Consider the following 15,055-nt stretch of genomic DNA (forward strand, 5'->3'; position numbering starts at 1 on the left):
CTAGTGCATCTTATCACAGAATCACCTGCTTGGAAAAGACCTTAAGATCAACAATTTCAACTATAACCTAACATCTACTTGTACACAACTGTTAGGCTACGTGGCTAAGAACCTCATCCAAATGGCTTTCAAACACCTGCAGGGATGGGGACTCCACCACTTTACTTGGCAGCCTGTTGTAATGGTGTAGTAGCTTGGAGTGAAGAGCTTCAGGTCTCCAGGTCTGCCCAACACATGCTGCATGACCAGGAAATGCCACATGATTTTTGAGGGCCAGTTACAGGATGGGTGCTGTGCTTTGAGGACCTCCAAAATGAGGTAGTTTAAAAGGGATCTTAAATTAAATTAAAAAATCACCAAAAATCATAACCCACAGAAAAGAAACAAGCAAAACCCCAAGCACCAAAAAACCCAGCTGCTAAAAATATCAAGCATTCCAACCTTGCCACCAAAACTCAGGGGCAACCTGTGCTGCAGAGAACTTGAAAATCCTTGATCCCTCTCTGCCTCTGATCTTCCTTTGTACAAAAAGGAAGAGGATTCATGCCAGAGCTGTAAATCACTTTGATGTCTTGGCCTAACTCCCTCTGGGTAATTAGGCTCTGCTTGCTGACAACTCCCTCTGCACTCTGCCCAGGTACCTGCGGAGCATTCCTGGCCATCAGACACAGGGTGAGCACCATGAACCAGGAGAGCTGTGGGTGGCCAGCAGGAGACTTCAGCTGCACACAGCCACCTGCCACCTTGCCAGCTCAAAACCAACCTATAATAAAGTTGGATTTGGTGCCTTTCCCAAAGTTCTGAAGACTTTTCATAGAGGTTTGGATTGGCAGGGACCATCTAATTTCAACCCCTTGCCACGGGCAAGGACACCTCCCACTACAACAGGTTGCTCAAGGCCTCATCCAACCTTGACTTGAACACCTGCAAGGAGGGGGCATCTACAACCTCCCTGGGCAACCTGTTCCAGTGTCTCCCCACCCTCACTGTAAAGAATTTCCTCCTAATCCCCAATTTAAATCAACCCTCTTCCAGCTTAAAGTCAATTCACTTTTTCAGATGCCTTCCACTCAAGCACTATGTGGACCCAAACCTGTTTAGTTCATGAGCTACAGACTTTTGGAGACCTCCCACTCAAGCACTGGGAGGGCCCAACTCTGTTTAGTTTATGAGCTGTAGTAAGACCACAGCCTGTGGTAACGTGGCTTCAGGACACACATTCCCATGTGAGCACTTCACAGAGGTCTCCTTCCCCAGGAGGATGAATCTTGTGGTGCTCTTACTCACCCTGGACATGTTGACTAATTCAAAGTCAACAGCACCAAGCAGGTTTGGCATTAAATACATTACAGTCTTGGTCATATGTAAGAGAAGAGTGGAGCTGACAAAGTGGCAACTTCAGAAGGAGCAAGCCAATCACTGCTATTACAGGGCAGGAGAAAAACTTCAAAGCAGCTTTCCCTCTCACAATTCTAACTGCTTAGTAATGTAGTTCATAATAACAAGGGGATGGGAACCACAAACTGCCAACAGAGAAGTGTTTGCAAGAGCATTCATTTCCCTGTCTCAGACAGAATACAGCATCATAGAATAGCTTGAGTTGCAAGGGCCCTTAAAGATCACAGAATCATGGAATGCTCTGGGCTGGAAGGAACCTAGAAGACCATCTAGTTCAAATCCCTTGCCATGGGTAGGGACATCTTCCACTGGACCAGGTTGCTCAAGGCCTTATCCAAGCTGGCCTGAAACACCTCCAGGGAGGGGGCATCCACACCCTCCGTGGCCAACCTTTTCCAGTGTTTCACCACTCTCATAGTTAAGAGCTTCTTCCTGATGTCCAACATAAATCTTCCCTGCTCCAGCTTCACAGAATCAGAGAATCACACAGAATCACAGAATTGTCAGGGTTGGAAGGGACCTCAAGGATCATCCAGTTCCACCTCCGCTACCATGGGGACACCTCTCATTAGATCAGGTGGCCCAGAGCCATGTCTAGCCTGGCCTTAAAGACCTCTAAGGATAGGGCTTCTACCACCTTCCTGGGCAACCTACTCCAGTGTCTCACCACCCTTATGGTGAAGAACTTCTTCCCAACATCTAACCTAAATCTCCCCTCCTCTAGCTTGGATCCATTCTCCCTAGTCCTGTCACTATCTGACACCCTAAAAAGTCCCTCACCTGCTTTCTCGTAGGTCCCCTTCAGATATTGGAAGGCCACAATAAGGTCAAATAATAAGGTTTCAAATCATTGCCTCTTATCCTATCCCCACAAGCCCTTCTGAACAGTCCTTCCCCAGCTCTCCTGTAGGCCCCTTTAGGTACTGGAAGGCTGCTCTAAAGTCTCCTCAGAACCTTCACTTCTCCAGGCCCCAACTTCTCCACAACCCCAACTCTCAGCCTGTCCTCAAAGGGGAGGTGCTCCAGCCCTCTGACCATCTTTGTGGCCTCCTCTAGACCCACTCCATGTCCTTTTGTGTTTAACGTCACCAAATAAAGTTTAATTCTATGCACTTTGTGTTTCAACCAAGGATTTCTGGCAACAGTCAGACCTGCCTAAGCCTGACACACAGCTCATCTTCACACTGCCGCTATGATAGCTTCTCAGATGGGGCTGGCTGCAGGGTTGTGCCTGTCAGAAGTTCCTTCCTCCTCATTTACCAGCTCCACCCTTGCAGTCCTGTAGAGACATGCTCATGGCAACCAAGCATTTCTTTCCCAACTCTTGTTTGGTCTCAGGAAGGCGTTGGGGAAAGGTTTTATATAACCTAGAGCATGCAGAAGGACACGTCACACACCTGCAAGCTCACACACGTTTGGCCAACCACATGCAAGTATTACCTCCTGTAATCTGACAGCCCCTACACAGAATCATAGAAATGTTTGGGCTGGAAAAGACTTCCAAGATCATCAAATCCAACAGTCAACCCAAAATCATCATGGCCACTAAACCATGTCCATGTGCCATGGCCACACGTTTCTTGTACACCTACAGGGACGGTGACTCCACCACCTCCCTAAGCAGCCTATTCCAATGCTTGACCACTCTTGCAGGAAACAAACTATTCCTAATATCCAACCTAAACCTCCTCTGGCTGTTTCCTCTCATTCTGTCACCTAACGCTAGGCAGAAGAGATCAATCCCAACCTGCCCCTAACCTCCTTTCAGGCAGTTGCAGAAAGCAATGAGGTATCCTCTCAGCTTCCTCTTCTCCAAACTGAAGCAGAACATTTAAACCCTTATAACAGCACCTCAGTTGTGTCTGATCAAGAGGCCAGACTCTTACTAATGGTGTCCTGTAATAGGACAAAGGGCAATGGACACAAACTAGAACTCAGGACGTTCCACCTCAACACCAGAAGAAAATCCTTTGGTATGAGGGTGCTGGAGCCCTGGAGCAGGCTGCTCAGAGAGGCTGTGGACTCTCCATCTCTGGAGACTCTCAAGACCCATCTGGATGTGCTCCTGGGTGACCCTGATCTAGGTAATCCTGCTTTGTCAGGGGGTTGGATTTAATCTCTAGAGGTCCCTTCCAGTCCCCACTGCTCCACACACTGAGTCACTCTACCTTCATCTGCAGGGAAGGACCCAACTTGTTTGAGCTGCTGGACGAGGGGAACACACTGCGCAGCAGCCTCCTCTTCAGGCTGTTCTCCCTTGACTTGGAGCTGGGGCTGCCCTCCCCTGAGGGCCTGGAGTTTGCCTGGCGTAGGAGACATGGCTGAGGCCAGCACTCTTCTGAGTTTCTCTTTCCCATCTTGTCACTCTCCCCAGGCAGGGTTGGCATGTGCTGCAGAGCAGGAGCACGCTGGAGGCAGCTGCCATCAGCACCCTGGAACTCTGAAGGCCCAAGGGACTGTGCTTTCATGACCATACCATTGGGATGAGCCTGTCCTTCCAAGCGGGGTTTGTAGTCTGGCCACATAGTCTGCCTCCGGGTCACCTTGGTCCCACCATTGCAGTTGAGGTAGTTTCCATATTTGTCTGCCCAGTCTGCTTCAGGACTCTGAAGATACATATCTGGGGGTCTTTCTTCACCCAAGAGCCCAAGGGACTGTGCTCTTCTCCTGCTGGTGGGGCTCCTTCCCCTCAGGGTGTTGGAACTGATGGCAGAAAGCTTCTGGATGTCATTGAGGATCCCAGAGATGTAACCTTCCACTTCCACTGTGCTGCCCCTCACCACAGTCTGTGAAACACAGGGGAGGAGGGAAAAAAGTTAAGAGATGGAAAAACTGAGGCTGAGCTTATTTTGACAGAGGGTGGATTTTGCTTGAAAACAACTCCAAGGATTAAGGAAGGAGGAGAATTTTTTCTGTCTCTTTTTCATTGCTCCTTACTAGGCAGGGAGAATGAATCTTTGGGCTCCATCCTTCTGTCAGAGGCAGCAGTGCTTTCAGCCAGCCCCTTCTGCTGCTGCACTCACACTCTACAGGACAACATCAGAGCAAAGCTGGGATATTTCTAGCACTTGTGCCTTTTTTTCCTGTGATGGAACTGTGCTGCACTACATCATTTAGACTCCACAAGCTCCTGAGAACACCAGTTCTCAGCAGACATTACAGCAGGCCATAAGCTCTATCTGCAAACATCACCTTGCTTCTCCAGCACGAGCTTCATCTCTGCCCTGTAGTGCTCTCAGTAGCGTTGTAATCATAGAAGGGTGGGGGTTGAAAGTGACCTCTGGAGATCATTGAGCCCAACTCCCCTGCCAAAGCAGAATCACCTAGATCAGGGTCACCCAGGAGCACATCCAGATGGGTCTTGAGAGTCTCCAGAGAAGGAGACTCAAGAACCTCTCTGGGCAGCCTGCTCCAGGGCTCCAGCACCCTCACACCAAAGAATTTTCTCCTGGTGTTGAGGTGGAACTCCCTGAGTTGCAGTTTGTGTTTGTTGCTCCTTGTCCTATTACAGGACACCACTGAAAAGAGCCTGGCCCTTTGTTCTTGGCAGCCACCATTCAGAGACTTGTAAACATTGATGAGACCCCCTCTCAGCCTTCTCTTCTTCAGGCCAAACAACCCCAGGTCTCTCAGCCTCTGCTCATCAGATGTTCCAGTCTCTTCTTCACCCTTGTAGCCTCTTTTGGACACTCTCTAGTATATCCCTGTCTCTCTTAAACTGGACAGCCCAGAACTGAAGACAATGCTCCAGACGTGGTCTTACCATAGCTGAGTAGAGGGGAAGAATCACGGAATGTCAGGGACTGGGAGAAGAACCTCCCTTGACCTGCTGGCCACATTCTTAATGCATCCCAGAAGACCACTGACCTTCTTGGCCACAAGGACATGTTGCTGTCCCATGGATAACTTACTGTCCACCAGGACTCCAAGGTCCTTCTCTGTGGAGCTGCTTTCCAGCACGTCATCCTCCCTGAGTCTGCTTTTTTGCTAATGCATCTTATTCCTGACTAGTGAAGACCACACTGTTCCAGCACCACATCCCTCTGCTCTGCCAAGCTATTATAATTAAATTGATGGACAAAGGGTCACAACAACTCCCAACTGCCTTGTAAGCAAAGGATGAAGAACAAGGCTTCCATCCAAACAAGCACCAGTACTATACAAGTAGGAGACTTGAAGCTCTGGGTATATGATGTAGTGCTCTACCTTGTTTATTCTGGAGCCTGAAAAGCTTACAGAAGCTTTTTTAGTGCTAGGAACTCAAATGTTTCATTTCTTCACAGAAATTCACAGCCTAGGCTCACTCCTACACTTTCATGAGACTGTGCCTGAGGAAAGTCCCTCCCTGGAGCAAAGGCAATCTCCTGTTTGCAAACCAAACTCCAGGGATCTTTAAAGATGCTGAATTAATTACACACAGCCTAATATTTAGCTGGTGCAGAGCAGCAGCTCCAGTAATTTCCACAGAATGCCACCACAGTGCACAGAATGAGCACCTGGTTTGCTCAGCACTGGAAAATGAAGGGCAGAATGGGAGATTCTGGCAAGCAAGATGAAGAAAGGACAATCCAGTTCCTGCCACTGCATGCACATCATCAGCATGGGGCAGGGTGGATGGAGAGCTGCTCGTTGGAGAAGGACCTGGGGATGAAGATGAGTCAGCATGTGCCCAGGTGGCCAAGAAGGCCAATGGAACCCTGGCTTGGATCAGGAACAGTGTGGCCAGCAGGTCTAGGGATGCGATTATCCTCCTCTACTCAGCACTGGTGAGGTCACAGCTCAAATGCTGGCTTCAGATTTGGATCTGTCACTACAAGAAGGACATAGGGTGGTTGGAGCATGCCCAGAGAAGGGCAACAAAGCTGGTGAAGGATCTTAAATACAAGTCCTGTGAGGGATGGCCAAGGGAAGTGTTGTTTGTGGTTGTTTCGTCTTCAGAAGAGGAGGCTGAGAGGAGATCACATCACTCTTTACAGCTCCCTCAAAGGAGGTTGAAGCAAAGTGGAGCTTGGTCTCTTCTCCGCCACCTCCCCAGGCAGCCTATTCCAATGCCTGACAGCTCTTGCAGGAAAGAAATTGTTGCTGGTCTTGAACCTAAACCTCTCCTGGCACAATTTCAGGCCATTTCCTCTGCCATCACCTGAAGTAAAGTTCTAGGAGAGAGCTCTCATTTCTCCCTAGCCCACAGCCTGATACCTGTCACTGACAGAAACTGGGGTGCTCCACATGATTTGTTTATAAATCATAGAATCATAGAATTGTTTGGGTTGGAAAAGACGTCTAAGGTCATCAGGTCCTAAGACCATCAACCTAAGACCACCATGGCCAGTAAACCATGTCCCAAAGTGCCACATCCACAAATCCCTGCTGGCAGCTAACTACTACCCTGCTGTCTCCTTGGAAGGGGCTGCAAACAGATTGCTTATTTCTTCCAGTCCTTTCCTGGGAATTTAAATTCCATTAGGCCCATCTCACTTAAAGATACAGAACTTATCTAAGAAGTCTCATCATCTTCCTCCTTCCAATGCCCATGTTAATTGTGTTAGCCTCCTAATCAGAGTTAACCTTCTCAATAAGGACTGAAGAAAAATCATTAAACATGTAAGACTTCTCAGTGCCATCTGTTATTAAACTCTCTCCCAAAATGAGAAGTGAACAAATTCTTTCCTTCATCCTCCTTCTCCTTCTCCATGTACTTATGATGTCTCCTTGTGTCCTTTATGTTCTTTGAGAATAACATCTCTTTTTCTGCCCTGGTCTTCCAGTTTTGTTCCTGCATACATTTCTTTTCTATTTGCCCTTTATAACTTGACCTACTTTCCACCCTTCTGAGCAATCCTCCTGCAGTTTAAGCTCATTAGAGTGCTCCTGATCTAACCAAGTTGGTCTCTTATTACACACTTTATCTCTCCTCTGGATTGTGGTTCTATCTCTACTACATTTTGAACCTCAAAAGCACATTTGGGACACCATGAAACACAAGGAAATACCTCCTCCCTCTTTTCCTTTACCTGATTTTCCTGAGCAAGCTTTTCCTTTCTAAACCAGGGTACTGCTCAAACATCCTGAGGTGCCATTTAAATTGCAGGTTTCTTTTTGCTTTAATTCTTGCATTGTATTAAACATGTCCCATTTAGTTCCCATCTTTTAAGCATCTTTACACAAAAAGCTAAATCCTCCTTGCTCTCTACTACTGCCTGAAAGGAGGTTGGAGCGAGGTGGGGGTTGGTCTCTTCTCCCTACTGTCAGATGATAGAACAAGAGGAAATGCCCAGAAACTGTGCCAGAGGAGGTTTAGGTTGGAGATTAGGAACAATTTGTTTCCTGCAAGAGTGATCAGGCACTGGAACAGGCTGCCCAGGAAGGTGGTGGAGTCCCCATCCCTGGAGGTGCTCAAGAAATGTGTGGCCGTGGCACTTGGGGACACGGTTTAATGGCCGTGGTGGTGTCTGGTTGATGGTTGGACTGGATGACAGTTCTATGATTCTATCAATATATTCACCAGACAACTGGTTCTTCCCATGGCCCTCCTAAAATTCAAGTAGCAACATCTTTACAATTTCCCATTCAGTTTTTAGGCTCCTGTAGGTTGTTGGGTTCAGGGTTTTCTTTAACCAGGAACAAAAACTTCCCACAAGCTGGCCAGACTCTAAGCACAGTAACTCTGTCACCAGCTTTCATTTCCTTTTCCAAGAGGTCATCACAAATCTGACTCTTCTCACCCAGCAGGTCCCTGCACCACTGAAGAGCACACTGGCTCCAAATGCCATTATCAACAGCCACTGAAGCAATATAGCCACCAAGATTCCCTCACCTACAGGAGTAGGAACTGGTTTCTCCTTACTGAAGAATATGCTTTAATCATAGAATGAACTGAGTTGGACGAGACCTTAAAGGTCATCTAGTTCCAATCCTCTGCCATGGGCAGGGACACCTACCACTAAACCAGGTTGCTCAAGACCCTGTCCAGCCTGATCTTAAACAATCCCAGGAATGAGGCATCCACAACTCCCCTGGGCAACCTGTTCCATTGGCTTACCACCCTCACAGTAAAAAGCTTCTTCCTTATGTCCAACCTAAATCTACTCTGCTCTACTTTAAAGTAGCATTTTAAGAACTTTCTCCTGCTTACTATGTTCCACCTTCAGTTAAATTGCTGCTTTATGAACTCTCTCAGACTAACCCCCAGTTTAGCCTTGCTCCCTGGTGTCTACTTCTCATCTCCATCCATCAGCAGCCAGCTTGTGCTATCCCAGCTCTCCCACTCAGGCTTTCCTCTCAGCTTCATCACCAGCCAAGTTTGATCACCCACCAGCATGACAAGCTTGCTAACAAAGGGCTCTCCATGAAGTCTCCTCTTAGCTTCTCTCTACAACAGCTGAACACATGTTAAGCCCTGTCAGTTACCAGAGGAGCTTTCACAGGTTCCTGATGCAGGCAGACAGTTGATGATGTGCGTGGTGGCACTAATACCACCTCATTTGTGATCAAGTTACTATCACCTCAAATGTCCCAGTTATTAGAGCCCAGATCCTGCTATCCACTGAATCAGAGTCATAGAATAACAGAATACACTGAGGTGGAAGAGATTCTCAAAGGTCATCTTGTCCAACTCCCCTGTAGTCAGCAGGCACATCTACAATTCGAGCAGGTTGCTCAGGGACCCAGAAAGTTCGACCTTGAATATGTCCATGGATGTGGCCTCTCTGAGGAACACATCCCAGTGTCTCACCACCCTCACTGTGAAAAGCTTCCTCCTGGTGTCCAACCTATATCTCCCCGCCTCCAGTGTCAAACCACTGCCCCTCATCTTATTGCCACAGGCTCTTCTAAACAGTCCCTCCCCAGCCTTCCTGTACGTCCCCTTCAGATATTGAAATGCAGCTCTAAGGTCTCACCAGAGCCTTCCGTTCTCCAAGCTGAACACCCCAAATGTCCCAGCATAGGAAAGGTGCTCCAGCCCTCTGATCATCTTTGTGGCCTCCTCTTGTGTACAGAGCCACAGAGCTGGACACAGCACTCTAGGTGAGGTCTCACCAGCGCAGAGCAGAGTGGCCTTTCAGTATGTGAAGGGGGCCCACAGGAAGTTTGGAGAGGGACTATTGACAAGGTCTTGTAATGACAGGACGAGGAATTATGGGTTTAAACTGGCAGGGGGGAGATTCAAATTGGATATTAGGAAGAAGTTCTTTACAATGGGGGTGGTGAGACACTGGCACAGGTTGCCCAGGGAGGTTGTGGCTGCTCCCTCCCTGGAGGTGTTCAAGGCTAGGTTAGATGAGGCCTCGGACAACCTAGTGGTAGGTGTCCCGGCCTATGGCAAGGGATTGGAACAAGATGATCTTTGAGGCCCCTTCCAATCTAAACCATTCTATGATTCTATGGTAGAATCATCTCTCTGGATCTGCTGGGAGATTCCTTACAGATTCCCCCCTAGCTCCATTTCAATACACCTGGGGCAATGAAAACACTGCCTCAGGTTGGTCCTCCCCTTCCTCTCTTACCTTCATAGGCTGGAGTTGCATCCTTGTGATCCTTGAAGGGTCGACCACTGGCTTGGGGCGCCTCAGCGTGTCTAGAATATTCTGCCATTGTGGGGGCAGGCCCACAAATTTCCCCTCCTTTGGGTCAAAGGAAGTGTGGACACGGTGCTCGAAGTTCTGCGGAGCCGAGATCTCCGGGCGTTTCTTCTTCTTCTTGCGGAACATGGTGCCTGAAGCAGAGAAGGCAATGCCACAGTGCTCATGTGTCCAGGACCAACATGGCCAGTATCAGCTAACACAAAGCAGTTGGACTCAGTGACCTTATCATAAACTCACAATGCTTGAGGTTGGAAGAGATCTCTGAGATCGTTAAGTCCAGCTGCTCACCTGGAGCTCACAGTTACACCACTGCTGCTAAGCTACTGCCACTAAAGCAGATCTCTCAGCAGCACATGCACGCAGCTTTGAAACCCCTCCAGGGATGCTTGCTCCACCAGCTCCCTGGGCAGCCTGTTCCCCCAGCCATTCCTTACAGAACTTGTGTTCAAGGCCCTTCACCAGCTTTGCTGCCCTTCTCTAGACCTGCCCCAGCCTCAGGATTCAAGGTGTGGCTTCACCAGTGCCAAGATCTTTCCCAACCAAAATAATTCTATGAATTCTATTAGTTAATTCCACTGACCAAGAACATTACCAAGCACTTTAACAACAGAGTCAATCATCTCCTTTTACAGATGGCAATAGGAGACAGTGACTCGCTCAGGACCACCTCACAGGTCACTGGTGGAGCCAGGATGCGTAGTGACCTTTGCAGTACTCTGCCCACTGCGAAACTGCTCCTAGCTCAGAAAAGAACCAGACACCTGTTAGTCTACAGCTGAACTCCCACCACTTGGCTTCCTTCATTTATCTTGCCTGATATAAATGTGTTAAATACACATGAGAGAGATACTTAATACTTTACAGGCTCGTACCCAGGTTACGTGGCTTCACAGTCCAGCCACTTAAGACACTGTTGATTTCATGGCAAGTCTGGAATGAAGAGTGGTTGTGAAAAGGACTCAGGTTGTCTTCTCACTGGTTACTCCAAGTAACATCCATTTGATTCCCATTTGAAGACAACAGAGCTGTTGCCAAAGGAAGAACCACCCAAGAATAATTTTTGGATCTCAGTTCTTCTAGCTTGGAGTGTTTAGGAGGGAGGGAGGAGGTGGTAGGTGGAAATCAAACTCTGTCAGCAGGTAGCTGAAGAAGCTAAAATTAAAAGCTAAGATTCCTTTCCCCCGGGGGCTGAAAGAGTCAGTTTGTGTGAACAGCCATTGCAACAGCAACAAGCCAAAAGCAGCTAACAGTTAAACATATCCAAACACAAGAGACAGTCCAAATCTGACTGGAAAAGAAAGAGAGATGCAGACAGATAGAAAGGCAGAAGTTTCAGATCCTTTTGCAATTGGGAAGATATGAAGGAAAAGGAAGAACTGGTGTTCTGGAAGCAGTCACAGAGGTGGGAAGCTTGAATAGCTGGAAAACTGTGAGGGATGGACACTAACTCAGCACAAAAGACAAATGTGGAAGATGAGGTGAGGGTGAAGTTATTCTTCCCATGAAGAAACAGCTCACAGCTTGTCCAGAGAGGCTGTGCAGTCTCCAGCCTCAGAGGTTTTTAAGGGCAAGTTTACTCTCGAAGACAAAGCCCTGAGCAACTTGGCCCTGACCCTTACAGCATGCCCTGTTTTGAGAAGGGGATTGGACTACAGACCTCTTGAGGTCTTCCAACTATTTGTGCTGAATAATTATTGCCAAGGGTCAGAGACACAGAACACAGACAGAGATAACATATTATGGTGTAGACATGAGCACGTTTCCAGAGGGCACTGGTCTCCATGGTCAGCACACCTCGTGGTTTTTCCCCCCAGGTGTCAAACATTTTCCAGGTTGCTCCACTTTAAACTTGTTTAGGGAGCAAAGTCCAGCCACCAGGTGTTATTTTGCTTCCTAGTGCTAAACTTAGATCCTGAAAACACATCCACACTGCCTTAGCATCTGGTTACTGTAATCCTGTAGTCACAGGCACAGAAGGACCTCTGCACTGTCGAAACTCATGCAATCCATCCTTGGTGACAGACAGACTTCACACACTATGGCCATTGTCATACTGTGTCTAGGAGCCTACTAAGGACACTTTACAGTTGAAAAGAAAAAAAAAAAGAGAAAAGAGAAGGTAAGACAACTGAAAAAAAAACACTTACAAATGAGGCTAGAAGCAACTGCTCTACCCAGAAGAGGTTTCACAGCCAGAATAATCTTTGCTTATAATATGCTCCAATGAAAACCCAAATACATCTTAATGGAGAGCTTATGGGAAAGGTGTCTGTGCTCCAGGTCTCTGTTGCACCTCCTCAAACACAGTGATTCATCTCTAAGGCCCCTTAGGTGCTGCATATTAACTAATAATCAAGATTAAAGTCATAGGGCAAATCTTTGAGGGGGAAAAAAAAAAGTGCAGACAGTCCCAGAAAGGGAAAAAAAAATATTCTATCTCATGATGTTAGTGCTGCTCAGACCAACAGCTGGTGCTGCTGAGGAGCTTTCCCAGCGTCCAAGGAAAGCAGGAAGTGTGTCTGGAGTATTACATCAAGTGCCTTAATTCTGAATCATTGACTGCACAACACTCATGCAGCTACTTGATCCACTAGGATAGAAGCATTTCCAGACCAACATTCGCTACTTCAACCAGTGTCTTTCCTTCTCTCCCCTGCTCCTACTTTCACAGCTGCATTCCTAATTTCATCTCCATAATGAGAAGACATTCAAAGCATAGCACACAGCACCCTGCCTTGGCAGGGGATCTGGTCTTGATGATCTCCAGATATCCCCTCCAACCTCTACCATTCTGTGATTCTGTCTTACAAGTTTGCTCTTTAGTGGCTTCAGGTGGCAAGGGATGACATTTTGGCCCCGAATGGACCAGGGCCTCCGTGCCAGCATCTCAGTTTGCATAAGAATAGAAACTACACTTGTGTACTGGCATTGAATCATTTTGCCTGTCATAGACTCATTAAGGTCAGAAAAGACCTCTAAGATCATCAAATGAAACCTTTTACCCAACACCCCCACGACCACCAGACCATGTCCCAGAGTGCCGCAGCTATTCATTCTCTGAACACATCCAGACACAGTGACTCCGCCACCTCTCTGAGCAGCCTGTTCCAATACCTGACCACTCTTGCAGTAAAGAAACTGTTCCTAATATCTAACCTAAAACACCCTTGGTGCAGCTTGAAGCTATTACCACTCATTCTGTTGTTAGTTACTTGGGAGGTGAGGCCAATGCCAGTCTCAACTATAACCTCATTCAGGCAGCTGCAGAGAGCAGTAAGGTCTCCCCTCAGCCTCCTCTACTTCAGGCTAAACAATCCCAGCTCTGTCAGCCTCTCCTTGTAAGCCCTGCTCTCCGAACCCCTCACCAGCTTAGTTACCCCTGTCAGTCAACACCTGGACTTCACTTAGATCCCAGATATAAAAGCATGCTTCCAAAACCCAGAATGAAACATCTCCTGTGCTGCTGGTCAGTTTTAAAGTGCCATGGTCTGCATCAGGCTTGTTGCCTTATAATAGACGTCTTTAGCAACACCACCACGATGTCATCAGCTCCAAACACACAACGCACCCCTGGGTACCCAGTGACATTTGCTGTCTCTGGCCAGCATCAGTCTCTGATTAGAAAGACAGTGCCATAGCAGACAGGTGGTTTAAAGGTAGGCTGCCTTAAGAGCAAAGGAAATCCAAGCACTAAAAATAGTGATTTAAAATCCACTGGATTGCCACAATCTCTGTAGGTTTTGCATTTCCCTGCCTGTATTTAGGCAGTCTCCTCTCATTCCGTGCTTTCCATGCAGCAGCTATTTACTCATATCCCCGAGATCCAGCCAAAGATTGTTGAAATAAAAGACATTACAAAAGCCTTTTGCTCATTCAGTAAATTAATAACAACATTTTATGCAGATAACATTTTGCAAATCAAGCCAAACCTGTACTTAAACATAGACAGCATCTGTTTAATAGAATAATACAAATACCCTGATGCTGATTTTATAATAATCCACCAGACTTTAGCCTTTCTTTCCCTGCTGACAACTGTGCTGCAAGAAATGTCACAAACAGAAATAAGAAAAGTCTCTACCACCAGACAAAAGCAGTCGGAGATTGAAATTCTCTCAGCGATCCATTCCTGCTGCCTGGGAAACCACGTTAGGGTTTTGCAACTCCAGCTAGAGCGGTTCCTAGATGATACAGCTCCAAAAGCTGTCACATCTGCCACTGAGCAGGAGCAAAAAAATCCCACAGCCCGCAGATCCAGAGCAGGGGGAGGGATCAGCTGGGAAGGAGGGGCAAGAAGAGAGAAGGGTCAGGCTCAGATGAGAGGAAGGGGTGGGAAGATCAAGGATGGAAGAGAGAAAAAGAGAATGAGAGTTGGGAAAGGGGAGAGAGGAATGGCTGGGAGAGAGGAATGGCTGGGAGAGAGGCAACCTGAGTCTCAGATAAGAAGAAGGGGAGGGAAGATTAAGGATGGAAGAGAGAAATGGGGACTGAGAGCTAGAAAAGGAGGAATAGCTAGGAGAGAGGCAAGCCAGGGAGCAGGGCACAAAAAAGCATCAACCCTGCTGGAAAAGTAAAAAATAAGTAGATCAGCATTCCCAGGAAGTCCTCATGACAACACAGGGGTTCAAAGGCTCAGACAAAGCAGCCAGCAGACGCAGCCATTCCAGCTGGCTTGCCTCCCCCCACTATTTGTGCCCTTGCCTGTGTTCACTCGCACGTACACTCGATGATAGCAAGAGAGCAGGGAGCGACTTCGCCTCACTTAGGCAGTTTCCAGTTAAAAATAAGCTCTCCCTCCCCCGCTTCTTTGCTGCAGTAACTGAACTCACTCCTCAGCACTTCTGGCACTGCTGTCACAGGTCTGGAGGCAGATTTCTACCTTCCTCCTGTCCCAGAGCAGATGCAGCACTTGGTCCTGGGCTGGAGGAAGCAATTTCCAGCACTTCCCAGCTGATGCACTAAACTGCTCTGGCCAGCTACAAGAGTTACACTGAAACTGTGCCGGGGAGGTTTAGGTTGGAGATAAGGAACAGTTTCTTTACTGCAAGAGTGGTCAGACATTGGAACAGGCTGCT

The 15,055-nt window shown here is 47.6% G+C and overlaps 1 protein-coding gene across 4 annotated transcripts in view; it reads right to left on the reverse strand.

Moving 5' to 3' along the window:
* PAK6 (p21 (RAC1) activated kinase 6) overlaps positions 1 to 15,055 on the reverse strand; it is a 42,864-nt gene that overhangs the window by 8,952 nt on the left and 18,857 nt on the right. For 2 of the 4 annotated variants that reach the window (XM_064163571.1, XM_064163572.1), the window contains 2 exons: positions 9,903 to 10,111; positions 3,567 to 4,184 (listed from right to left, as the gene is read on the reverse strand). In XM_064163571.1, the coding sequence (XP_064019641.1) occupies positions 3,567 to 4,184; positions 9,903 to 10,111 (827 nt within the window). Of the gene's footprint in view, positions 1 to 3,566; positions 4,185 to 9,902; positions 10,112 to 10,852; positions 10,911 to 14,061; positions 14,207 to 15,055 lie in introns of those variants that run through there. The other 2 variants (XM_064163575.1, XM_064163574.1) reach the window with 2 other exon arrangements.

The sequence above is a fragment of the Pogoniulus pusillus genome, chromosome 24 (genome assembly GCF_015220805.1).
Source record: "Pogoniulus pusillus isolate bPogPus1 chromosome 24, bPogPus1.pri, whole genome shotgun sequence".
Taxonomy (NCBI): Eukaryota; Metazoa; Chordata; class Aves; order Piciformes; family Lybiidae; genus Pogoniulus; species Pogoniulus pusillus.